Genomic DNA, 20310 nt, shown 5'->3' on the forward strand with positions numbered 1-20310 from the left:
CCGCAAAGATGGAGACCTTTGTGTTTTTTGTCATGTTTTTTTTTATTCACTCTATGAATAAATTACTCAGTTTATTTAAGGCAATATTAAAGCCAACGTCTCTCTGACACTGACATGAGTGTGACTGCATGCTGCCCAACATACTATAGAGATTGCATAGTGGGAGTAATATTTTACACAATCTTCACCTGACCCCCAATAGATATCCCATAGACAGATCATCATGACCGTGCTCGTATGTAATAAGTATATAAGCAATATAAGATATCAGTCCTATTGTAGCAAGGAACTCTCCCAACCCAAGAAGAAAGTAGGCACTGTGTCAAACTAGAAATGCTCTCCGTCGAGGTGCCAACTTGCACCTTGTACACAAGTAGGCCATACATGGTAATGACCAAGGAGCACCTCTATACGTGTCTTCCTACAAATTACGAGAAAATGAAGTACCAATATATTAGAAACTAGCACTGCACTCTGTCGAGTGCCTATACTTGCTTGTTGCACACAAGTAGGCCTAGTGCGCAAGCAGAGTGTGCAAGTATTGTAGACCACTACAAACTTTCAAATCTCAGCCTCTCTGTGAAAGAACGTTTGCAATATTGAATTATTAGGTTTAGCTATTTGCTATACATACCTTGCTTTTGGAGGAAAGAAAGTAGTATTTTTAAGTATGGTAATGCTGATTACTTATGCCTGTTATGGCAGTGGTGTCAGATTGCATACATGTATACATAGGGGCATTACCTTTAGTCCACCCGACACTGAAACATCATTATGTCACCATCGATAACCAATTATACCCTGGCATTGGTACATATATTCATCACGTCATATGTCTATATATATGTGTATGTCTATATGTATTTAATTTCTGAGTTGATTAGTGGTATACTGTGGTTACTCGGGTGGTTTGATGTGTATGTCCCTTTAATCCACCCGACACTGAAACATATCATCATTACGTCACCATCGTAAACCAATTATACCCTGACCCTGGCATTGGTGCATATCTTCATCACGTCATGGGACATACGCTTCATAGCATGACGGAAAACATACCTGCACGGTCTGCTTTCGCATGTACCGTGCCAGCATATGACGTTACTGTATATCATATACTGCTAAGGGACATACGCATCGTAGCACCTGACTGTTAACATTACTTGCACGCTCTGCGTGCGCAAGTAACTAGAACTGCACTCTGTCGAGTGCCACTTGCTTGTTGCACCCAAGTAGGCCATAAATGGCTAATGGCTAATAGTGTGCAAGCAGAGCGTGCAAGTACTGTCGATCGCTACAAACTTTCAAATCTCAGCCTCTCTGTGAAAGAACGTTTGCAATATTGAATTATTAGGTTTAGATTTTTCCTACGTACCTAGTGTTTGGAGGTAAAAAAGTATGATTTTGAAGTATTGTAAAAGCTTCTACCTAAAAGAAATACAGTCCCATTGATTTAGAAGTGTCCAGGATCATATGACGTAATGCTTACTTATGCCTGTTATGGCAGTGGTGTTGGATTACAAACATGTTATAATTATATCCTGGCATTGGTACATATCTTCAACACGTCATGTGCTCATATGTCTATGTATATATGTATATGTAATTTGTGAGTTGATTAGTGGTATACTGTGGTTACTCGGGTGGTTTCAGTCCTGCCTTCAACCTAGAAGAGATTAAAAAATCACACCCGTGTGAAGTAAGTGGTGCAACTCCGTGTGGGGTTCCCCGGGGGGGAGTTCCAGACCCACAGGAACACAGCCAGGGTGCCGGCCCGATTCCGGCGAGCCGCCCCGCGTCCGAAACGGTTGAGAAATGACAGAGTTACCTTGTGGGGGTTCCTCTACTGTACCCTCTACAGTAGAGCCTACAGTAGAGGGACCCCCACAAGTAAAATGTAATCTCAGATTACATTTTGTAGTGCACGTGTGTGTGTGTGTGTGTGTGTGTGTGTGTGTGTGTGTGTGTGTGTGTGTGTGTGTGTGTGTGTGTGTGTGTTAAAACATTTCTCTTTTCATCAGTATGTCTTGTGTGTAATATATGGAATATATGATTTGGCACATATGACTGCAGTCAGATTGCTGTCAGGAGTTTCCCAGATTAAAGTGTTCTCACCCCCTTGGAACCAGGGGGCCCAAAAGGACCTTCTGGGCATAAACATCCAGAAGTTGCCCTGTTGATATATCAGTAGGGCTTGAGAAAGAATTCCCCCAAACCACAAACAGATCTATTCGCCTATTGAACCACTAGATGGCCTTACTTCCCCTTATTTGAGTCCTAACCTAACAATATGTGTCAACTTGTCAAGTAAATCTGATCTATTGTAGCATCTACTTCTACTGTATGTGCTAGAGGGATATCATACAGTTTGACTTTATGTGAAATATTTCACAATAAAGTCAAACTGTGCTTAATGAAAAAGATTATTTTATATAATACCTGCACACATGACAGCCACACATACATGACTGTCATGATCATGACAGTCATGGCGCAATTGCAGCCTGTTTTAAGCAATCGCTACATTTACAGTCCAAACATATAAACATTCCGATTTCAAATATAAAGTACTCGCCACATGTGCCACGGGTGTTAGACATTTGCTGGTACAGCAATTAGCATAGCTGCATCCCGCGTTGTTTAATAAAAAGCATTTTTATCCGAGCGCCCCGGCTACTTTTCTCAAACGGGGTTCGTTTGGGAAATACACAGTTGCACAACGGGAGCGCACTCGCCTATTAGTCTGTATTGGCAGTGTTGTCAGCGTGCCTATATCGAACACACCGAGTGCCACACTCCTCCCGACCGATAGGGGCGCGTAGTTGAAAGCCAATGGCAAAAAAATAGCTCGGATAAATCGGATAATACAAGTTTCTAACACCCGTGGCACATGTGGCGTTCCTACACGTTCGGACTGTAAATGTAGCGATCGCGTAAAACAGGAGGCAGTTGCGCCATGACGCTCGTGAAGTACGAGTGTCATGTGAACCATGGCTAGGTTTGTTAGTTCTGGTCCATAGCTAGGTTTGTTATAAACATGTAGTAAGTAAATCACCTAAACACATCTGGATAGGTTGTCAATGTTCTTCACACTACCGGTTGATAGATAGGCCTTTTCCTGATCGGTGCTACTATTGGCTAATTGTCATAGACTGTTCTCTAATTGGCCCTGCGTGGCGTCAATCATATTGTTTTCTTCCTCCGTTGGCCACAGACAGTACTCGCCTCAAAATGCATTGTGTGGGTGCGGCAGGCAGCACATCACAGCAGACTCCTCTTCGTGGTGCTGTTGCGTTATTGTGTCTCTGAAGTGTGGCGCGCCGTTACCATTAGGCTGTGTGTTACATTGTATCCGATAGAAGCATAGAGGATACAACAAGTCTATTCTTCTCGAAGACGCGGCGATAGAAGACGTCTCGTCAGACAGTGCGAGCTCAGGGGAGGGGAAACGTGAGATGTTGCCGACTCGACCGTGTCATTGAATGTAGCTACTTGAAGGAATATAAAACTGTGCTGGAAAGTGGAAACTTTAAACCGGGGGTTTTCTCTCTCTCTCCCTCTCTCTCTCTCTGGGCTTTTTGACATCCTGAAGTGTTAGTACGCCGCGCTGACGCTATGGAGGCCATAGCCAAATTCGACTTCACAGCTACAGCGGATGACGAGATGAGTTTTAAACGTGGAACTATATTGAAGGTATGCTATCCTTTGTTTCTCTATTATACAGCTGGCCTACACTACACGATAGGCAAGAAAATAATATATCAGTTTAGTGGAACTGTAAACTGTTTCTTGTTAGCAGCCTTATATCTTATCAGGCTAATTTGCGTGGAGATAGTTTGTTAATGTCCAGTATTTCCGTCTTAGTCAAGACTACAAAGCCCATTCGTGTTGTACTGTATGCCATATTCATACAAGGGATGGTACTATATTGCCATTTGCGTCTATGGCTATATGTACTCCATGGTCTTGTATTTGTTCTATAGCTACACCTATATAATAGGCTATATCTGTGGTTCCAAACATATCTAAATTGGACAATTAGTTAACAGTTTTGCCACTATATAGCATTAGCAAATATCTGGAAAGGCTATGGCATAATGTATTCTGTACTTGTATGAGGCTTTAAGCATATTACTCATAATATTAGCCTTGGTACAAGACCATATCACCCTTTAAAAGTACACATAAGCCTCATGGTGGGGCATGAGGGTGGTGTGGGTAAATGTGGCGCTAGTGTTTACAACCACACCCCTTCCCTGGGAATTTGACAGCTCTGTAATTTCAGGGTCTGTCAGAGGGAAAAAGCCAACCTCACATTGACCATGGTCAGTAAGAGTGGCCTGGGGAACCCCTTTTGGAGTTTTTACATTTACACCCGGGAATCGAACCCAGGAAAACCAACATCTTAACCAATAAGTCAAAGGGATATCCCTATATGACTCTGGGAGATAGGTTGTGAGCCACGTACAGCAACATCATTTTTGAGGGACGCTAGCCCCACCTTTGCCCAGCTTTGTGTGTGTGACGTGTGTGTAGTAGTGTACCACTCAATGTGATGATTTGATTGGGTGAGAACGGAATGTGATGATGTATGATGATAATAGCGCCCCTCACTTTGCACAAGTGTGATTTTTAAGTTTTTAATAAATATTAGTTTTCCAGAAAACGTAGGTCTTAGAATCGGCCTTAGATCTAAAACCATCGTGAGCCCAGTGTTACTACATCTGAGACATAACACTGCAGGCAGCCAACATGTGGTTACTTTGCAATTGTACCAGCTTCTTAATTCAGACCCATAGGAGGTCTCCTGCATGAGAAAGCCAGACCGGACCACCGCTCATCCAAAGGCCAAAGGGCATTTGGGGGCATCTGGGCTACTGGACTACAGACTACTGTGTTGCTACACTTTTGTCTCTGTATATTTGTGCACAATGCATTTACTGCATTTATGCATATTAGCAGCAGTGGTTAGGCACAGCAACCAGGAGGCAGCTGATCTATGGGTTACCCCGTGAAAACCGAGGACGCATCTGTGCCATTTGAGATTTTAACCACTTTAATGATACATTATTTTACACTTTGGCTACTCAAAAGCAGCAGATATACAAACTGATATAGCAACATAGGTTTTTCAAAAAACTGTTAGGATTTAGAAGACATTTTTAGAATCTGCCTCAGTTCCTAATGGGCTAAGTGTCTCGCTCAGGGACTCTTGGCACTCTGATCTTCATCTTTGCAATGAAAGCTTGTTTCTGAGCAGTGATGCTTTTCCACTGTCTACACAGGGTGGCCTGTATGTGTGGATATTGTCTCGGACCACTTGTTTTTCACAACAGTTACTTAATCGGTTACGGTACAGTGTAAAATAAAATCTGTGGCCTGTATCGGAGTAAACATAGCCTATTCTGAGATGTAAGCCAATTCTGAGCTTTTAAAAAATCTCCTGTTACCGTAATTTTGTCAATAATGTTACAGTATTTTTCCGTTGGTCCTGATGCCATTAATATACTAAAAAAATATGTGCCACATGCCAAATGTGTCGGTATGGCTCCAAACAAGATTACAGAATATAAACAACAGAACTATTATTTTGATTCAAGTTTTATTTAAACAGGACTGTGTGTGTGTGTGTGTGTGTGTGTGTGTGTGTGTGTGTGTGTGTGTGCGCGTGCGTGCACACGGAAACAGTTGGCATGGATCTCAGCAGTCTACTCTGCTGTGTTGGGCAAGTCTTAACCCATTCTGACCTGAGATCAGATTCATACGAGGTTTCCACTGGACACACACTGGTCTGATGAACCCATTCTGACCTGAGATCAGATTCTAAAAATGTCAGTCGTTCTTCGAATTTTTCAAAAATAGCAGACCTACAAGCTCGTATCGCGCCACTCGGTGGCGCGATATGAGCTTGTAGATCTGCTATTTTTCAATAGGTAAAGCATAACATGATGCTAACACCAAAATGGGTGCCCGGTCAGAATGGGTTAATGCAATCTCTCTGGAAAGCTTTGTCGCAAACTGCCTCAGCCCTAGCTGCTAGATTCTGAGAACGAAGGGAGGAAGAAAAAGAGTCAAAAAGAGAATGTTCTGGAGCTGATTCAGGAACATTGGCTAACCCCCATTCCTAATTGAATAATAGACTACAGAGGAGGGGGCTGATTGGTTGGGTTTGGGTTTCCTAGAGTCAGCAGAACCCTCGGTCTCAATTTCTGTCTTTCTCTCTCTGTTCCTCTTTCTCACTCTGTCTCATTCTTGCTCTCTAGCCATACACTTTAAAGCTGCCTGCTTTGGTTTTGGTTACTGGGTTTCCTCTTGTCATTTGTACTCTGTTAGTTCAACCACAACAAGCCCTATTTTACCATGATATTGTGCAAAAAGAAAAAAAAGCCAATATACAAGCTCACAACCCGTTGCATTGCAATTCGTTGTCAGCTTGTAGATCTGGTATTTCCATGCTCAAAATAGGATGCCAGGTTGAACGTTGTTCTTTCAAGAGATAGGATTTATCTCTGCACGTGATTCACTTGCACCGTAATCAAATTGTCGAGAGGACCTCTGTACACTGTGCGATGCACTTCCATATTACCTTTGGTTCCTCTGTGAATTTCCCATCGAATCGGATGTAATCGAGGGTTGTGCGTCTGTCAGTCTTGCTGCAAGGACTGCAAAACTGGGGCAATGTTTACTCTTGAGATTAATTAAAACTGACAATTTTACTGTGTGCCAAGTACAGTCACTTGTATGCTACAACTCTCCCTTCCACCAAGGGGCCAATTAGGGGCCAGTTAATTAAGATTCATTTCACAGAGCTAAAAAGAGTGCTTACATTAAAGCTCTGTTTATTTTTGACAGTTTCATACCCAACACGGTTTTGTTATGAAACCTTTTGACATTATTGGCTTGTACGGTCTGCACATTTAAAATTAAGCGTCATCAGCCTCAATTAAGACTCTTTGGCTCCTCCAATGTTACTATTCAATAACAGGACAATATCACATTTATGCAGACTATTGATTGATTAGTAGGTGAGAAACCGACTTATCGACGGGGCTCAGTAGGTGTTTTGTCGCTATTCTGTGGGTCGATGATGGCTTAGCAGTCGGGGCAAACCCCCAAAACATGATTTACTGTTCTGTGATAATAATGTCCCGTTCAGTGCGTTGACAGCATGTGAAATGGGTGCAACACACCTGTAGGACTCACTATAGTGCAGTGAGTGACAGAGGTCAACCTTCCCACCTCGCTTACAACTCATGAACATGGCCAGTTATGTTCGTTGGAGCACCTGGCCAAGCCAGGAGGCACTGTGGAGGGGGCAATGAAACCCCCGGCCGTCTCCATACGTCTGCACCACCTAGATGCCGTGACTCTTTCCAAATGGCACCAGTGTGCAGAAAAAGAATGATCGCTGCTTTTCTATAGCCCTCAAATGACAAGGAGGTGTTACATTCTACATTCTACACTACATTTCAGCTAACTGTACACATTTCTTTGCTTATTTGATTGACTCCATTCGACAGACCTCAAATAGTTCTCAGAAACTTTCATTTGATTCTGCCACCGAGTGGCGCGCTACGAGCTTGTAGGTCTGCTATTTTTGAAAAATCGTGAAAATATCTATTTCAGAAAAAAGATTTAGAAGATTATTTTTAAAAATTTGAGGTCAGGCCTAAATGGGTTAAAAATCTCTGCGGGGTGGGCTAATCCACACAGAGCACATTTGACATTTAGGAACAGTCAGCATGAATGTCATAAATTAATGTCTTCTAACTAGATCCAAGAGTTCCTCAATGTCCCTTTTTATGAAGTGTGATGGGCCATCACCATCACAGTTTATAGTATACCATTATCAGTATTGCATTCACCCCTCAGATACCAACGTTATCAGGTCTCCCCTTACCGTCCCTCCACCCGTAGCTGTGGATATTGAGAGCCCTGACAGGAAGGTGGAAGGATGTAAGGGAGGAAATACACCCAAATCAATTGTGGCCATTTATAGAGCAGCTCCAGAACACGGTAATCTATCCCATCACACTCTTCTCTTGACAGCCACAGTGCTGCTACTGGCTCTCCACCTGGAAGAAATGCCAGGGAGATTAGAGAGAGATATTACTCTCTCCTCTCTCCTTTATATGAAGACTGTCAATCATGTGTGTATTCCTGAACTATCTGCATGGTGCTGATGTTGGTACATAGACATCAGACCTGTGTATACAAACAGAACAGATGATAGGCTATAGCCTACTTTTAAATAATATTTAAACACTGTTTAAACACTGTTACGTGTTAGGCCTATATGTTTGTTTGTATTGCCGTGTTTGTTGCAATAGCAAAAAGACAAACAAACATGTTTATATTACTCCTACACATTTGGTCCAAACATCACAAACACTATTATCCTGGTGGAGACAGGGGGGGGGGGAAGAGAGGGGGGAGGGGGGGGGGGGGGGGGGGGGGGGGGGAGAGAGGAGATAGAGAGAGATTTAGGGGAGGGGGGGAGAGAACAGGAAGTGTGAAGCTCTGAGGAAATTGTCTTGTTTATGTTCTTTCTCCCCTCCTGTAGGTTACTGGCAGAGACACACACACACACACACACACACACACACACACACACACACACACACACACACACACACACACACACACACACACACACACACACACACACACATACAAATAATGAAGAACTGGGGGGGAATCTGCCCCACCCCACCCATTTCTCTGTTAAACAATTACCTTTCCCCACGACTTTAGTCTCCGTCTTCAATTCCCACTTTCATCTGTCACTTCCATCAGTTTGTGTTGTCACAACGGGCTCATGGTGGTAGTGATAGACGTGGGGTCAGAATTGCTCAATGGGCTCTATGCACACACGCCATTTTGGAAAGAACTTTGGCCCCTTCTCTACTTCCTTCACAGGTGTTACCGATGATACTAGAAGGCTCGTTTCCATTCTGGTCAAAGAGGGCACTGCTAATATTGTGCATGTTGGCTCACTGGAAACATGTTGCTACACCAGTGGGTCTCAAAGTGTCCTTGAGTGGGTTCCAAATGGCCCTGTACGGGTCTGGGTCCATTTGGTTCCATTTGTACACTGACTACACTCTCAGAGTTATGGGGGTCCTTGAAATTACCGCTGTACACTAAATGGAACAGAGCCTTTTAATTAGGATCATCGGTAACACCTGTGAAGGAAGTAGGGAAGCGGCCCGGAAGTAGGAAGAGTTATTCTGCGTGCTTCTGCATAGAGCCTCCATTCCAGGCCTGAGTGAGGTGGAGCAGGAAGCCAGTTGTACAGGGCTAAACATAAAAGGTCCTATCGGGATCTTTGTTGTACTCAGCGTTGTCATATCTGTCTCAGTGGATGAGGGAACAGCGGCAAAGCCTAAACAATTAAGCTGAAAGCTTCGGCTAAAAGTTTCAGCGGATTTCCTCGAGCTTATTATTCCACAATCGGTTTTCATTTCACATCTCCCTTCAGGCTTTCCCCCCACAGGGGTGTGTGTGTGTGTGTGTGTGTGTGTGCGTGCGTGCGTGCGTGCATGTGTGCTTAAGCTGAAGAGACAAGTGTGGGGGCTGAACAGAGAGACATCCGAGAGTGAACGGATGAGTTTGAAAGAAAGTGTTGTAATGAAAATTAATGTACAACGAACACAGCTCGAAGCTACAAATCATATATCATTATTCATAATTCTTTAAACATATTGTAAAATAATAGAGAATAATAATAATCTTTATTGTCACGAAGGATATTCATCTTCACTATTCAACACACACACAACAAAACAATATATTGTACAGAAAAAGGCTACACACCAAGGCAAAACAAAAACATGAGGTTTGTGTACAGAACCATCCTATCGGCGGGGCAGTTTGTTTAATGCCGTGATGGCTGAGGGGACAAAGCTCCTACTGAAACCGACCTTTTTCCATAGTAAAGTTCTGTATCTTTGTCCAGATGGCATGAGGTTGAAGAAGCGATACAGGGGATGATCAGTGTCATGTGATATTGAAAGTGCTCGCCGTGTGATGGCCTTATTGTTCATATCAGAAAGTGTTGGTGTGGAAAGTCCGATAATCTTGGAAGCAATACGGGTAATACTGAACAGTTTGTTTCTGTTAGGCATGGGCAGTATGTTGTAGAAACATGTTGTAGAACAGTACAACAGAACAGCTTGAATAATGCTTTAGTACAATAATAACAAGATGAGGGGATTACATGTCTGTAATGATACATTACAAGTCTTTGCTGAAAGCTTGAGTGGATAGATATAGTAATATGTTGATCAAACCTAAATCTATTGTCCAGAGTGAGTCCAAGATATGTGAAACTGGCAAATTGTTCTACTGTTTTACCATTAATGATCATGAAATGACATGCTTTGGGCAACAAACTACTGATTATGTTGTGTTGTGTCACCCCTTCGCCCACAGTGGTACAGTATACTTATTAGCATTGAAATCATGTCTGACCCAATTAGAGGATCACTTGGCTTGCACACCGTTCCACAGATGTCTGCTTCTGTCTGCTACTAGTCTGCTACTCATGCTGTCATCACTTTGAACACGGCTGGTGTTATTTTGTGGAGAGACCCTCCTATAAGAGCTTCATATATTTACCATACGTTCTGGGACTGCTCTCTTTGAAGCCTGTTTTCCTGCTTCCCTGCCACTGCCAGTGTGCTTTAGTTTGGAACCCATTAGTGACTCCTCACCGGGAAACATCCTGGGGCTCTGCTACTCAACCTGAAGAAAGGGTGAATCACACCAGGGGAGAATAGGGCTGTGTTAAGTATAGGCTACCATACAATTATGTATAGTTTTTATTTCTAATGCATTTTTGTTCACTCCTGGTTTCAGTAATTTGGTATGTGTTAAGTAGGCTACCTTACAATTATGTTATATTGTATGGAAGTAAAGGACACACACACACACACACACACACACACACACACACACACACACACACACACACACACACACACACACACTAACACAAAGTTTAGTTTGTATTTGTAATGCATTTTTGTTCACTCCTGGTTTCAGTTAGTAAAGTAATTTGGTATTTTAATGGTTTTCAGAGGAACACAATGGAAATGAGTCTCAGGGCTTCATTGTGTTTCTATCCTCTGTGATGTTGTTTCTTCTGCTATACGTTGTGGAAGTGCCGATGTGCTCTTTCCTCTTATCAGCAAATAAATAAAATTCATTAATTCATTCATTCATTCATTCATTCACACTTATACTACTACCACTCAGCTCTTTGCGTCTTTCTGTCTCCTGAGTCAGTGCCTCGACACCCAGGGTTTTTAGGAGATATTTATTTGTTTGACAGTGTGGAAATGGAGACATGGTTTCTTGTCAAATTAAATGTCTTCACACACTGGTAGTGCTGTCACTGCTGTGCACACACTCATTGCAGTACGTACACACGCACGCACGCAAGCACACACACACACACACACACACACACACACACACACAAAACGCTGACCCCTAATTGCTCCCGATGAGCAGCTTGGAGCCTTGCATGGCTTCCTCTGCCATCGGTGTATGAATGTGTGAGTGTAAATGGTGAAAGTAATGCACACTCCATGTAAGGTGCCTTGGATAAAGGTGCTTTATAAATGCACCACACAAACACACACACACACACACACACACACACACACACACACACACACTGCGTGATTTTGTCCATCTTGTAGAGACAAATTTTTCTTTTGGGGTCACGGGCTAAAACGTTTGGGAACCAATGGACTATAGGATTCGAGCCATTTACTCCGATTTTGCTGATGATGAACAGCTGCTGAGTCACAGTGATTCATCCTATTTTGCTAACGTCACACACAACCCATCTTCTATTCATGCACAAACGCAGGTGCACACACGCATAGTGTGGACTAGTGGATGAATCACTTAGGGATGACATCAGGACTAACATGGCCCATATGGCTGGTTTGCACGCTATATGCTTGTTTGGAGAAGGGTATGATGTTAGTGACTGTTGATGAAATCCGACTGTCTCAATCTATGGGCCATTACATTAGAGGTGTTGTGTGCACGTGTGTCCCTCACACTGTTATTAGGGTTGTCACAATTATTACATATTTATATAATTATTTTGTCATAATCGTGTCAATGTTGCTTGGCTTTGTGTGTGTATGTCTATATTTATTCACCCCCTTTGGATGTCTGACTTTCTGTTTGTCTTATTCATGCCCCCCGTTTTCAGCATGCCCTTTCCCGTGACGTCATGTGACAGCAAAGTCTATGGACTTTAAGCACCCCCCCCCCCCTTCATCATGCCCCCCTCTGTGACGTCTTATGGCAGCCACAGTGGCCCTTTTTTGTGTAATGATGTCATTTCCGGTGTGTCCTTTTTATGCCCATCTTTGTGTGTTTGTATTACAGACATTTGATTGGCTGAGCATGGAATGTGATGTATGATGATAAGAGCGCCCCTCACGCACATCACACGAATGAGATTATTTTTGTATTTTCTTACAAAATAAATAAGGGACATCATTGTACTTCACTGAAAGAAGAAGAGAAAAAGAGTTGATTCCAGACAGTAAAATATTGTCTGTGTGCAATACAAACAGCCACGCACTAGTGCACAGTAAATGTGCAGCTTGAGTTGGACAATACACCACACCCATACCTTTACACAAAACATTGTGTGCATGCATACACACGTTGAAGCTCTTGTCATTCAAATTCACGTGTCTTTTTAATATAGCGCCTCACTTCACACAAGTGTGATTTTTGAGGGGTGCTAGCCCCTCCTATATACAGGATTGTCTTTAGTTCAATGTTTGTTTTATAGACGCCATTGACAATGAAGGGAAAATTTACGTCATAATGTGCCTCATTACGTCATATTGTCTCTTTATTGTTAATGGCGTTTAATGTTTGTGTTGGCACCGTTTGTTTTACATCACCATTACATCACCTAATCAACATGAGTTAGCCTTTAATCACTTCACACGGGTGTGATTTGTATTTATTAAAAGGTCTTAAATTGTCACGTCACTGTCATCTGACGTGACCCCCCGAGGGTCCGGACCCACAGGTTGAGAACCACAGTCCTAGATGGGGAGAGGCACGCTAGCGGGGCCTTTAGGCACTTTTTGTCTTACTCATTTATTTTTATTTTTTACATTTCATAATGATGTAATGTTCATAACTCAGGCCTAAAGGCTAGTTTAGACCAAAGATATGTAATGAGCCGAGTTGAAACTTGCAATATATTGCAACAGAATATCCCCAAACTGTGGTTTGCAACAGTCAAACTGAACACCAAGGCCAGCAATGGATCTTATCTTGTCACGTCAACCTTCTTCCTTGAAGCGCAGACTAGAGCACATGATGGCAAAACCCTTTCTCTAAAAAAAATTGAGGGGCGCAGAACAAACATTACAAATCACACCCGTGTGAAGTGAGGGGCGCTCTTATCATCTTACAGCATGATGATGTAAAACAAACATTGAGACAAAACAAACATCAAATTATCTTTATTGTCAATGGCGTGTTTAAAACAAACATTGAACTAAAGACAAACATTAAACCTATAGGAGGGGCTAGCGCCCCTCAAAAATTGACAAACAATGAATGGAGAATTTACATCATAATATGTGTTTGTCTGAGCAAATCGGCTGGGCAGTACCCAGCGGTGGGAACCCTTGGCCAATAACAAGGGACCACCATTCTTGATGATGTACGATGATTAGAGCGCCTCTCACTTCACACTTTGCCATCGACAGTGAAAGGAGAAATTGTCAAAAGGTCAAATGTCCGCCAAATATGACGTACATTTGTGGCAACAGGCATTCTGATTGGCCAGTATGAGTTGATTCATGATGATGTATGATGATAAGAGCGCCCCTCACTTCACACATGTGTGATTTCTATTATATAATATAATGTATTTTTACTTTTTGTCCTTTCCTACATTTAAAAAGGTCAGACCTGTCTCTGAAGTACTGTACTGTACTGTACTGTACTGTACTGTACTGTACAAGCCCTCCTCCTTGGTGTGTGTGTGCGTGTGTGTCAATAACATATCTACAAGCTCACAGCGCGTCGCTTAGAGCGCCACATTGTGTAGATCTGCTATTTTCACAGATCTGTGCTGGGAGTGACAGATAAACAGAGAAATCATATGATCTGAAACTTGTTGCTTGTGATCTGACAAGTTGAATCTCATGAGACTAAAATCAGTCAGTTTCAGCTGACCTGCAACAGGGCAATCCAGACCGCTGTGATTTATCTCTGCAACATTCTAAAACGGTTTCTTTGGGTTGAGCTTCTTCTAAGATTTTGTGCCAGGGACCCCATTTGTCCACATTTTTTCGCATATTTATTATTTAAAAAAAACAATCACACCCGTGTGAAGTGAGGGGCGCTCTTATCATCATACATCACAATTTGCGTCCTCACTTTTTTATCCTCACTTTTCCTGTTAATGAAGGGAAAATGTACGCCATATTGTCCCTCATTACGTCATCATTTATTGTTAATGTCATTTAGCGCCCCCTCACAATCAAATCATCTCGCTATGGCGTGTTCAGCCATCGCTATGGGGTGCTCAGCCAATCAAATCATCGCTATGGGGTGCTCAGCCAATCAAATCATCGCTAAAAAACAAAAAACAAAAACACACAAAGCTGCATAGAAGGGGCTAACATCGATCCTGGGCTCCCCTAGAGTTAGTGTCAAAGTGTCTTTGAGCAAGAACCCCTAATTGCTCCAGATGTGCAGGTTGGTCCCTTGCATGGTTTCCTCTGCCATCGGTGTGGAAATGGGTGAATGTAATGCACAATCTATGTAAAGCGCTTTGGATAAAAGCGCTATATAAATGCACCATTTACCATTTACAGTACAAATGTTACCACCAGACTAGCGGTATGGCCTCTTAAACCTGACACGTGTCTGTCGTGTCCGTGTCATTTGAGCCAAACATGTCATTCAAGTTCACAGCACGTTACGGCTAATTAACCAGTCTGCTGGCCCTGGCATCTGTGTACTTTCACTTGTGTACTTTACTTTCTCTGGCGATGAACGTTCACCCACGCTGTGTAGTTTCAAGAGCCCTCTTCATTTCCTTCTCTTTCTTGTTTCAACACTGCTGCCTTTTTTTCTCCTTCTGCTTTATGTTCTAACAACTTCCCTCTGATGGTGTGCATCTCATGTAGGCCTGTCATGTCACCATTCCATAATCTGATGATGTGCATCTCTGCCATCTCATGTAGGCCTGTCATGTCACCAATCTCCATAATCGTCAATTGTTTCCATGTTGAAAAAGGTCCATTCATTATCGTTTTTCAACAATTTCCGCTATTTTGCAATTTTTGGGGGAAAGAAAATTTAAACATCAGTGATATATCTGATACATCAGTGTTATATCTCCGCTGTGCAATTTGTGATTATTAAATCTAAGAGGCAATCAGAAATATAAATTGTAACGTTCCAATGTTCAATTATTTTGTGACGATTAATCGTCTTCTTACTTTCATGCAGTAGCTGTATGATTATTTGCCTATGAAGTCAGAAATGTTTATGTAACCTCACTTTGAGATACGTGCTTAGCCACAATTTCAAATTGTGTTTGTTTTATTTAAAAAAAGTCAAAGTAAATCGCAAAAATGGCTATTCTCATAATACAAGCTCATAATAACATCCATTTCCGCTATCCATAAAATAAAGTACTGTATTTAGGGCTTAAGTCTTTACGATGTCTGCTGCTCAGCCTTCGGCATGCACAGAACCCCTCTGAATAATACAGTGCATGAGATTAAACCCCCTTTGGCACGCGAGAGGCGTGAAACTGTACCCCCCCACTTTCCCTTTTATCCTCCTTTCCCTCTTCTCGTCTTGAGCCCGATTCATTCGTACTGTATTTCATCACACGACGGTGTCACGCCTTGGAAAACACCAACCTACAAGCTCACGACGTGTCATGGATACGGCACGTTGTGATCTTGTAGGTCTACTGCTCATTTGGGCATGCGACACCATCGTGCAACGGCGCATAATTTAGACTTTACTCTGCCCCTACCCCCCGTCCTCCAACCACACGCACACAGAAGTAATCTTTTCCCCCTCTCTTTGAGGCAAGAGGAAGTCAGGGATTGAAGGAAAATTGAGGGGGAAAAAAACAAGACAGTGCATGCCTAATCATCGTTGCCCTGTATTTAGATGTACAATTTCACAGACATAGCCTTGTGGGTAGTGCTGCACGATTCTTGCTCAAACGTGAATCTCGACTTTCCTTTATTTCTCCATGAAAATATTTATTGTCATTAGTCTGTAGTTGCTGAACCTTACTACGTTCAAAATGTGGCACCTAGATCGAACGGTGGCTTTAAAGAGACAACTTGACTTTAACCTCTCTTAAATTCTCTCTCTTGTAGCAAAAACGTAAGAGTAACTAAAACGAATTGGACAACCAACTGCTGCAACATTCCTGCTCAAATTTAGAAAAGGGATCGCATATAGGTGTTTGAATCTAGATCGCAATCTTTTTCCGATTAATCGTAAAACCTGTGTCTGTGACCCGTGTCTCTCTCACTCGTCTCTCTCTCTCATCCTGGTGTCACTCCCCCCTCCCCCTCTTTGTAGTGTATCTACAGTATCTTCCTCTTCCTGCTTCTCTTTTCCATCTCTCTCTCTGTCTCTCTCTCTGTCTCTCTCTCTCAGCCGCCCACTTTCTGTCTCTCTCTTCCTCCTCCGGTTGCCAGATTGTTCCTTTGTTCCATTCATCAGTACAAAGACTTTTATCAGTCGGGGGCCGTTTGCCTGGTCATTATCCCCTCTCATATCCTACACACACACACACACACACACACACACACACACACACACACACACACACGCAGCCATACAGGAGAACAACAAAGAGTGGTGCATGAGGTCATGTCCAACAGGCTGTCATTGTGTGAGTCATACAGTACGTGTGTGCGCGTCAGCTGAAACCAGTGGCCCCTTCAATTAAGCACCTCATTAATTTTCTCCCGGAGTCTGTCTGCTCTGTGGATTGCTATCATCACTTCGGAGCCATGCCCAGGTAATTAGATCTCCTACGCTGGTTGAGTCACCGCTTTCAAAGGTGCACGTGTGTGCGTGTGTGTGTGTGCAAGTAGTGAAGAAACATGTACTGATACGTTTATACTGCAATGAATGCACACTGAGTTAATCGCAGTCCCCTAGATGTTCATTTTAATTTGAATTAGAACAGTTATATTTAATTGATATTGTCGCATGCTGTCATGTGCTGACAATAGACAATCTAGATCCATAAGCTCGGGCTCGTCAATCGGTTATTTCCGGAAGTAGACACACACACACACACACACACACACACACACACACGCGCAGGGCTCTCCACTCTGCCCCATGCCGTGCTGGGAAGAGAGAGGCACAGCTGTTAGCCAGTAGCCACGGTAGCAGGTTGTAGAATTGGCAGCATCCGGGCCAGAACGGAACAGATGGCACAGGGCAGCTGTGGAAGAGGGAAGAGAGGTGGAGAACAGCCCAATCTGCTCGACCCATTTGACTGAGATTGGCAATTACAATACACATGGGGATTTAGGGACCCCAAAGAGAAGAGACACTCACTCATGCACAGATGTGCTCCAACAAAAGGGAATAGAGATTATGCTAAATGACACCCAGTGATGAATGCGTACCATAGGTAGTTCAGTTGCAGATTACCAGTCATTAACAGAACCCATTTTTTATGTTTTACATTAATTTGTTTATTTAGAGTAGACGCATATCAATGATGCAACGTAAATACACCGGATTTAGCAAAGATGCTAATTTACATCTGCAGCTCCCACACAACTGGCAGGCAGTAGAGTACATTACATTATATTACACAGGGAAAACAAAGAGCATAAAATATAAATACAGGACAACGGGTGCAAAAGGTTCAAAGTCTATCTATTTGAGGCTAAGATTAAAACAATTTCCGCTTGGCTGGTGTAGTATTGCACTAAGAAGATAGCAGCGTTTTAGAGGAAACTGCATGCCTCAGCCTGTGAGTGATAATAGAAAAGGTAGCAGCTGGACAGAATGAAAGATGAATACACAGAAATAAACAATGATTATTTTTAGTATCTGCTCTCTGCGTCGATGTAAACCTGTCCATGCTTCTCCCCCTGTAGATATTTACTGTATCTGTTGCTGTTGGTCCACATTCTTTGTGGCATAGGAACAGTGGTACCACCACGCAGTTGATTTTTTTTTAAATTAAAAGAACAAGGATCCATAAAAAAATATATTATATATATATTAAAAATAAAGTAATAAAGTAATTGAAAAAACACTGGCACCTCATTATTAGAAGGACAATATCAGTCACCAGAACCAATACAAGGACAGGTGTTTTAGATTAATATCAAAATACTGAATCGAGCAACTTAAAAACTGTCCTGGTGTTCTCAATAACGATAAAATGACCAAATGTTCTTATTTATTTATGTAAATATTCCTTTAGGGAACACAAACTGGGGAGCAGTGGTTGACAGTATGTGCGTGCAGCGTGCATGCCTTCCCAATTAAGCCCATACACAGTAAACAAAATGTTAATTTAACTCTAAAAGTGTACAAATGTAGCCAAAGGGGCTCCTTGGATGTGGTTTCATTTGTACACTAGGAGTTACAAACACTGAGGATTTTACTGCGTAGGCTGCATAAGATCTGCCCCATTTTCTGCATCAGCAATTTGAAGATACATTTTTAAATGAATTCGATTCCATAAAGTTTCACAATACCTCCTTTTTTTAGCCTATCACTGCACATTTCTACCACCTTCAGAGTTTCAATGGTTCTCTTTGATATTTAGTGCATTATTAATGACTTTCATTTCTCCTGCATGGAAATTCCTTTCTTCATTATGGATGCATGATAAATGATACATTACCGTATCATACTGTACATGTCATGTCATTATAATTTCAAAGCATTGAAAGTGTGATGATGTCTATATGGAAGACATGGGGATCCAGAAAAAAATGGTTTCTGGAAAGGGGGATAGATAATTGACGGAAATGATATAGTGATGCCTACAGTTTAAAAGAATAGCAGAAGTACAAGCTCACAACGTGTCACTTCGTGCCGAGATGCAAGCTTGTACATATCTGCTATTTTTAAGTGTTGAGTAATTTTGAATTACGAAATAGATTGAGAACGACGAAGGATTTAGAATCGGCCTCAGGTCTTAATGGATTATGAATATTTTGATGCCAATACTTTTACTGAAGTAAAACTTTGAATACCGGACTTCCATTTGTAAGAGAGTATTTTCTACATTGCAGTAACGATGCTTTTAAGTAAAACACGCAAGTACTTTTTTCCACAACTGCTTAAAAGCCACGCATATAAGCCACCAGTATAAGGGTGTTTAATGTGTTTCTATAGCATGTGTTGGTGTTGTGAGAGTCCTTGTCCTGCTGGGAGGGCATCAGTGACACTACTGAGCTGATGCATGGTGACAACTAAGGACAGATGGGATATCACTGGAGGTCCACTGAGGACTGTGGGCGTCTGGCAGAATAGCCACTGTATAGTGTATACTACATACTGTGTGTACTATAGACGCACACACACTCACACTCACACTCACACTCACACACACACACACACACACACACACACACACACACACACACACACTAGATTAGTTGTTCTCAACATGTGCGGGTCAGGAGTCGGACCCCCAGGCCTAGGCGGGTCCCCACATTATTTTGTAAAATGGAAATTTAAGGACTTTTAAGACCCTTGAAAATTGACATTATATTAGAAAGAGGCAAAAAGCTAATTGGTGATCGGCTATTGCTGATGAGCTATTTTCACAATATTCTTCTGTGGAACAGATTCAAACTAAATGCCTCAACCCCTGCTCTTCCGAATGCTTGTCAGGTTTAAATATGATTATTTTGGGGGGGTGGGCTGAAAAGGTTGAGAACCTCAGGTTGATTGGCTTGTGTATGTTGAATTATAAAGTTTAAAATGTTTTCCTGTTCATTTTCTCCAGGTTCTGAATGAGGATTGTGACCAGAACTGGTACAAAGCGGAACAGAATGGGAAGGAAGGTCTTATTCCCAAGAACTACATTGAAGTTAAACCTCGTGGGTAAGACATCAATTTTAAAAAAGTGTAATTCTGATATGTATTTACCACTGAATGGTACATATTATAAATAAAATTTCCATGGAAAAATGTGATTTCCCCAGAATCCCCACACATAACAGCTCTACGTTGATTTATCGAGGGCCTTAGAAAGGTCCTTGTGACTGACCTTTT

The 20310-nt window shown here is 42.2% G+C and overlaps 1 protein-coding gene across 4 annotated transcripts in view; it reads left to right on the forward strand.

Moving 5' to 3' along the window:
• Positions 1-20310, forward strand: part of LOC308313188 (growth factor receptor-bound protein 2-like) — a 30201-nt gene that overhangs the window by 2330 nt on the left and 7561 nt on the right. For 2 of the 4 annotated variants that reach the window (XM_080760154.1, XM_080760157.1), the window contains exons 1-2: positions 3245-3693; positions 20042-20139. In XM_080760154.1, coding sequence (XP_080616280.1) covers positions 3616-3693; positions 20042-20139 — 176 coding nt within the window. In that variant the 5' untranslated portion in view covers positions 3245-3615. Of the gene's footprint in view, positions 1-3244; positions 3694-20041; positions 20140-20310 lie in introns of those variants that run through there. The other 2 variants (XM_080760155.1, XM_080760156.1) reach the window with 2 other exon arrangements.

Source organism: Protomyctophum bolini (assembly GCF_963924005.1).
Source record: "Protomyctophum bolini genome assembly, chromosome: 3".
Classification (NCBI taxonomy): domain Eukaryota; kingdom Metazoa; phylum Chordata; class Actinopteri; order Myctophiformes; family Myctophidae; genus Protomyctophum; species Protomyctophum bolini.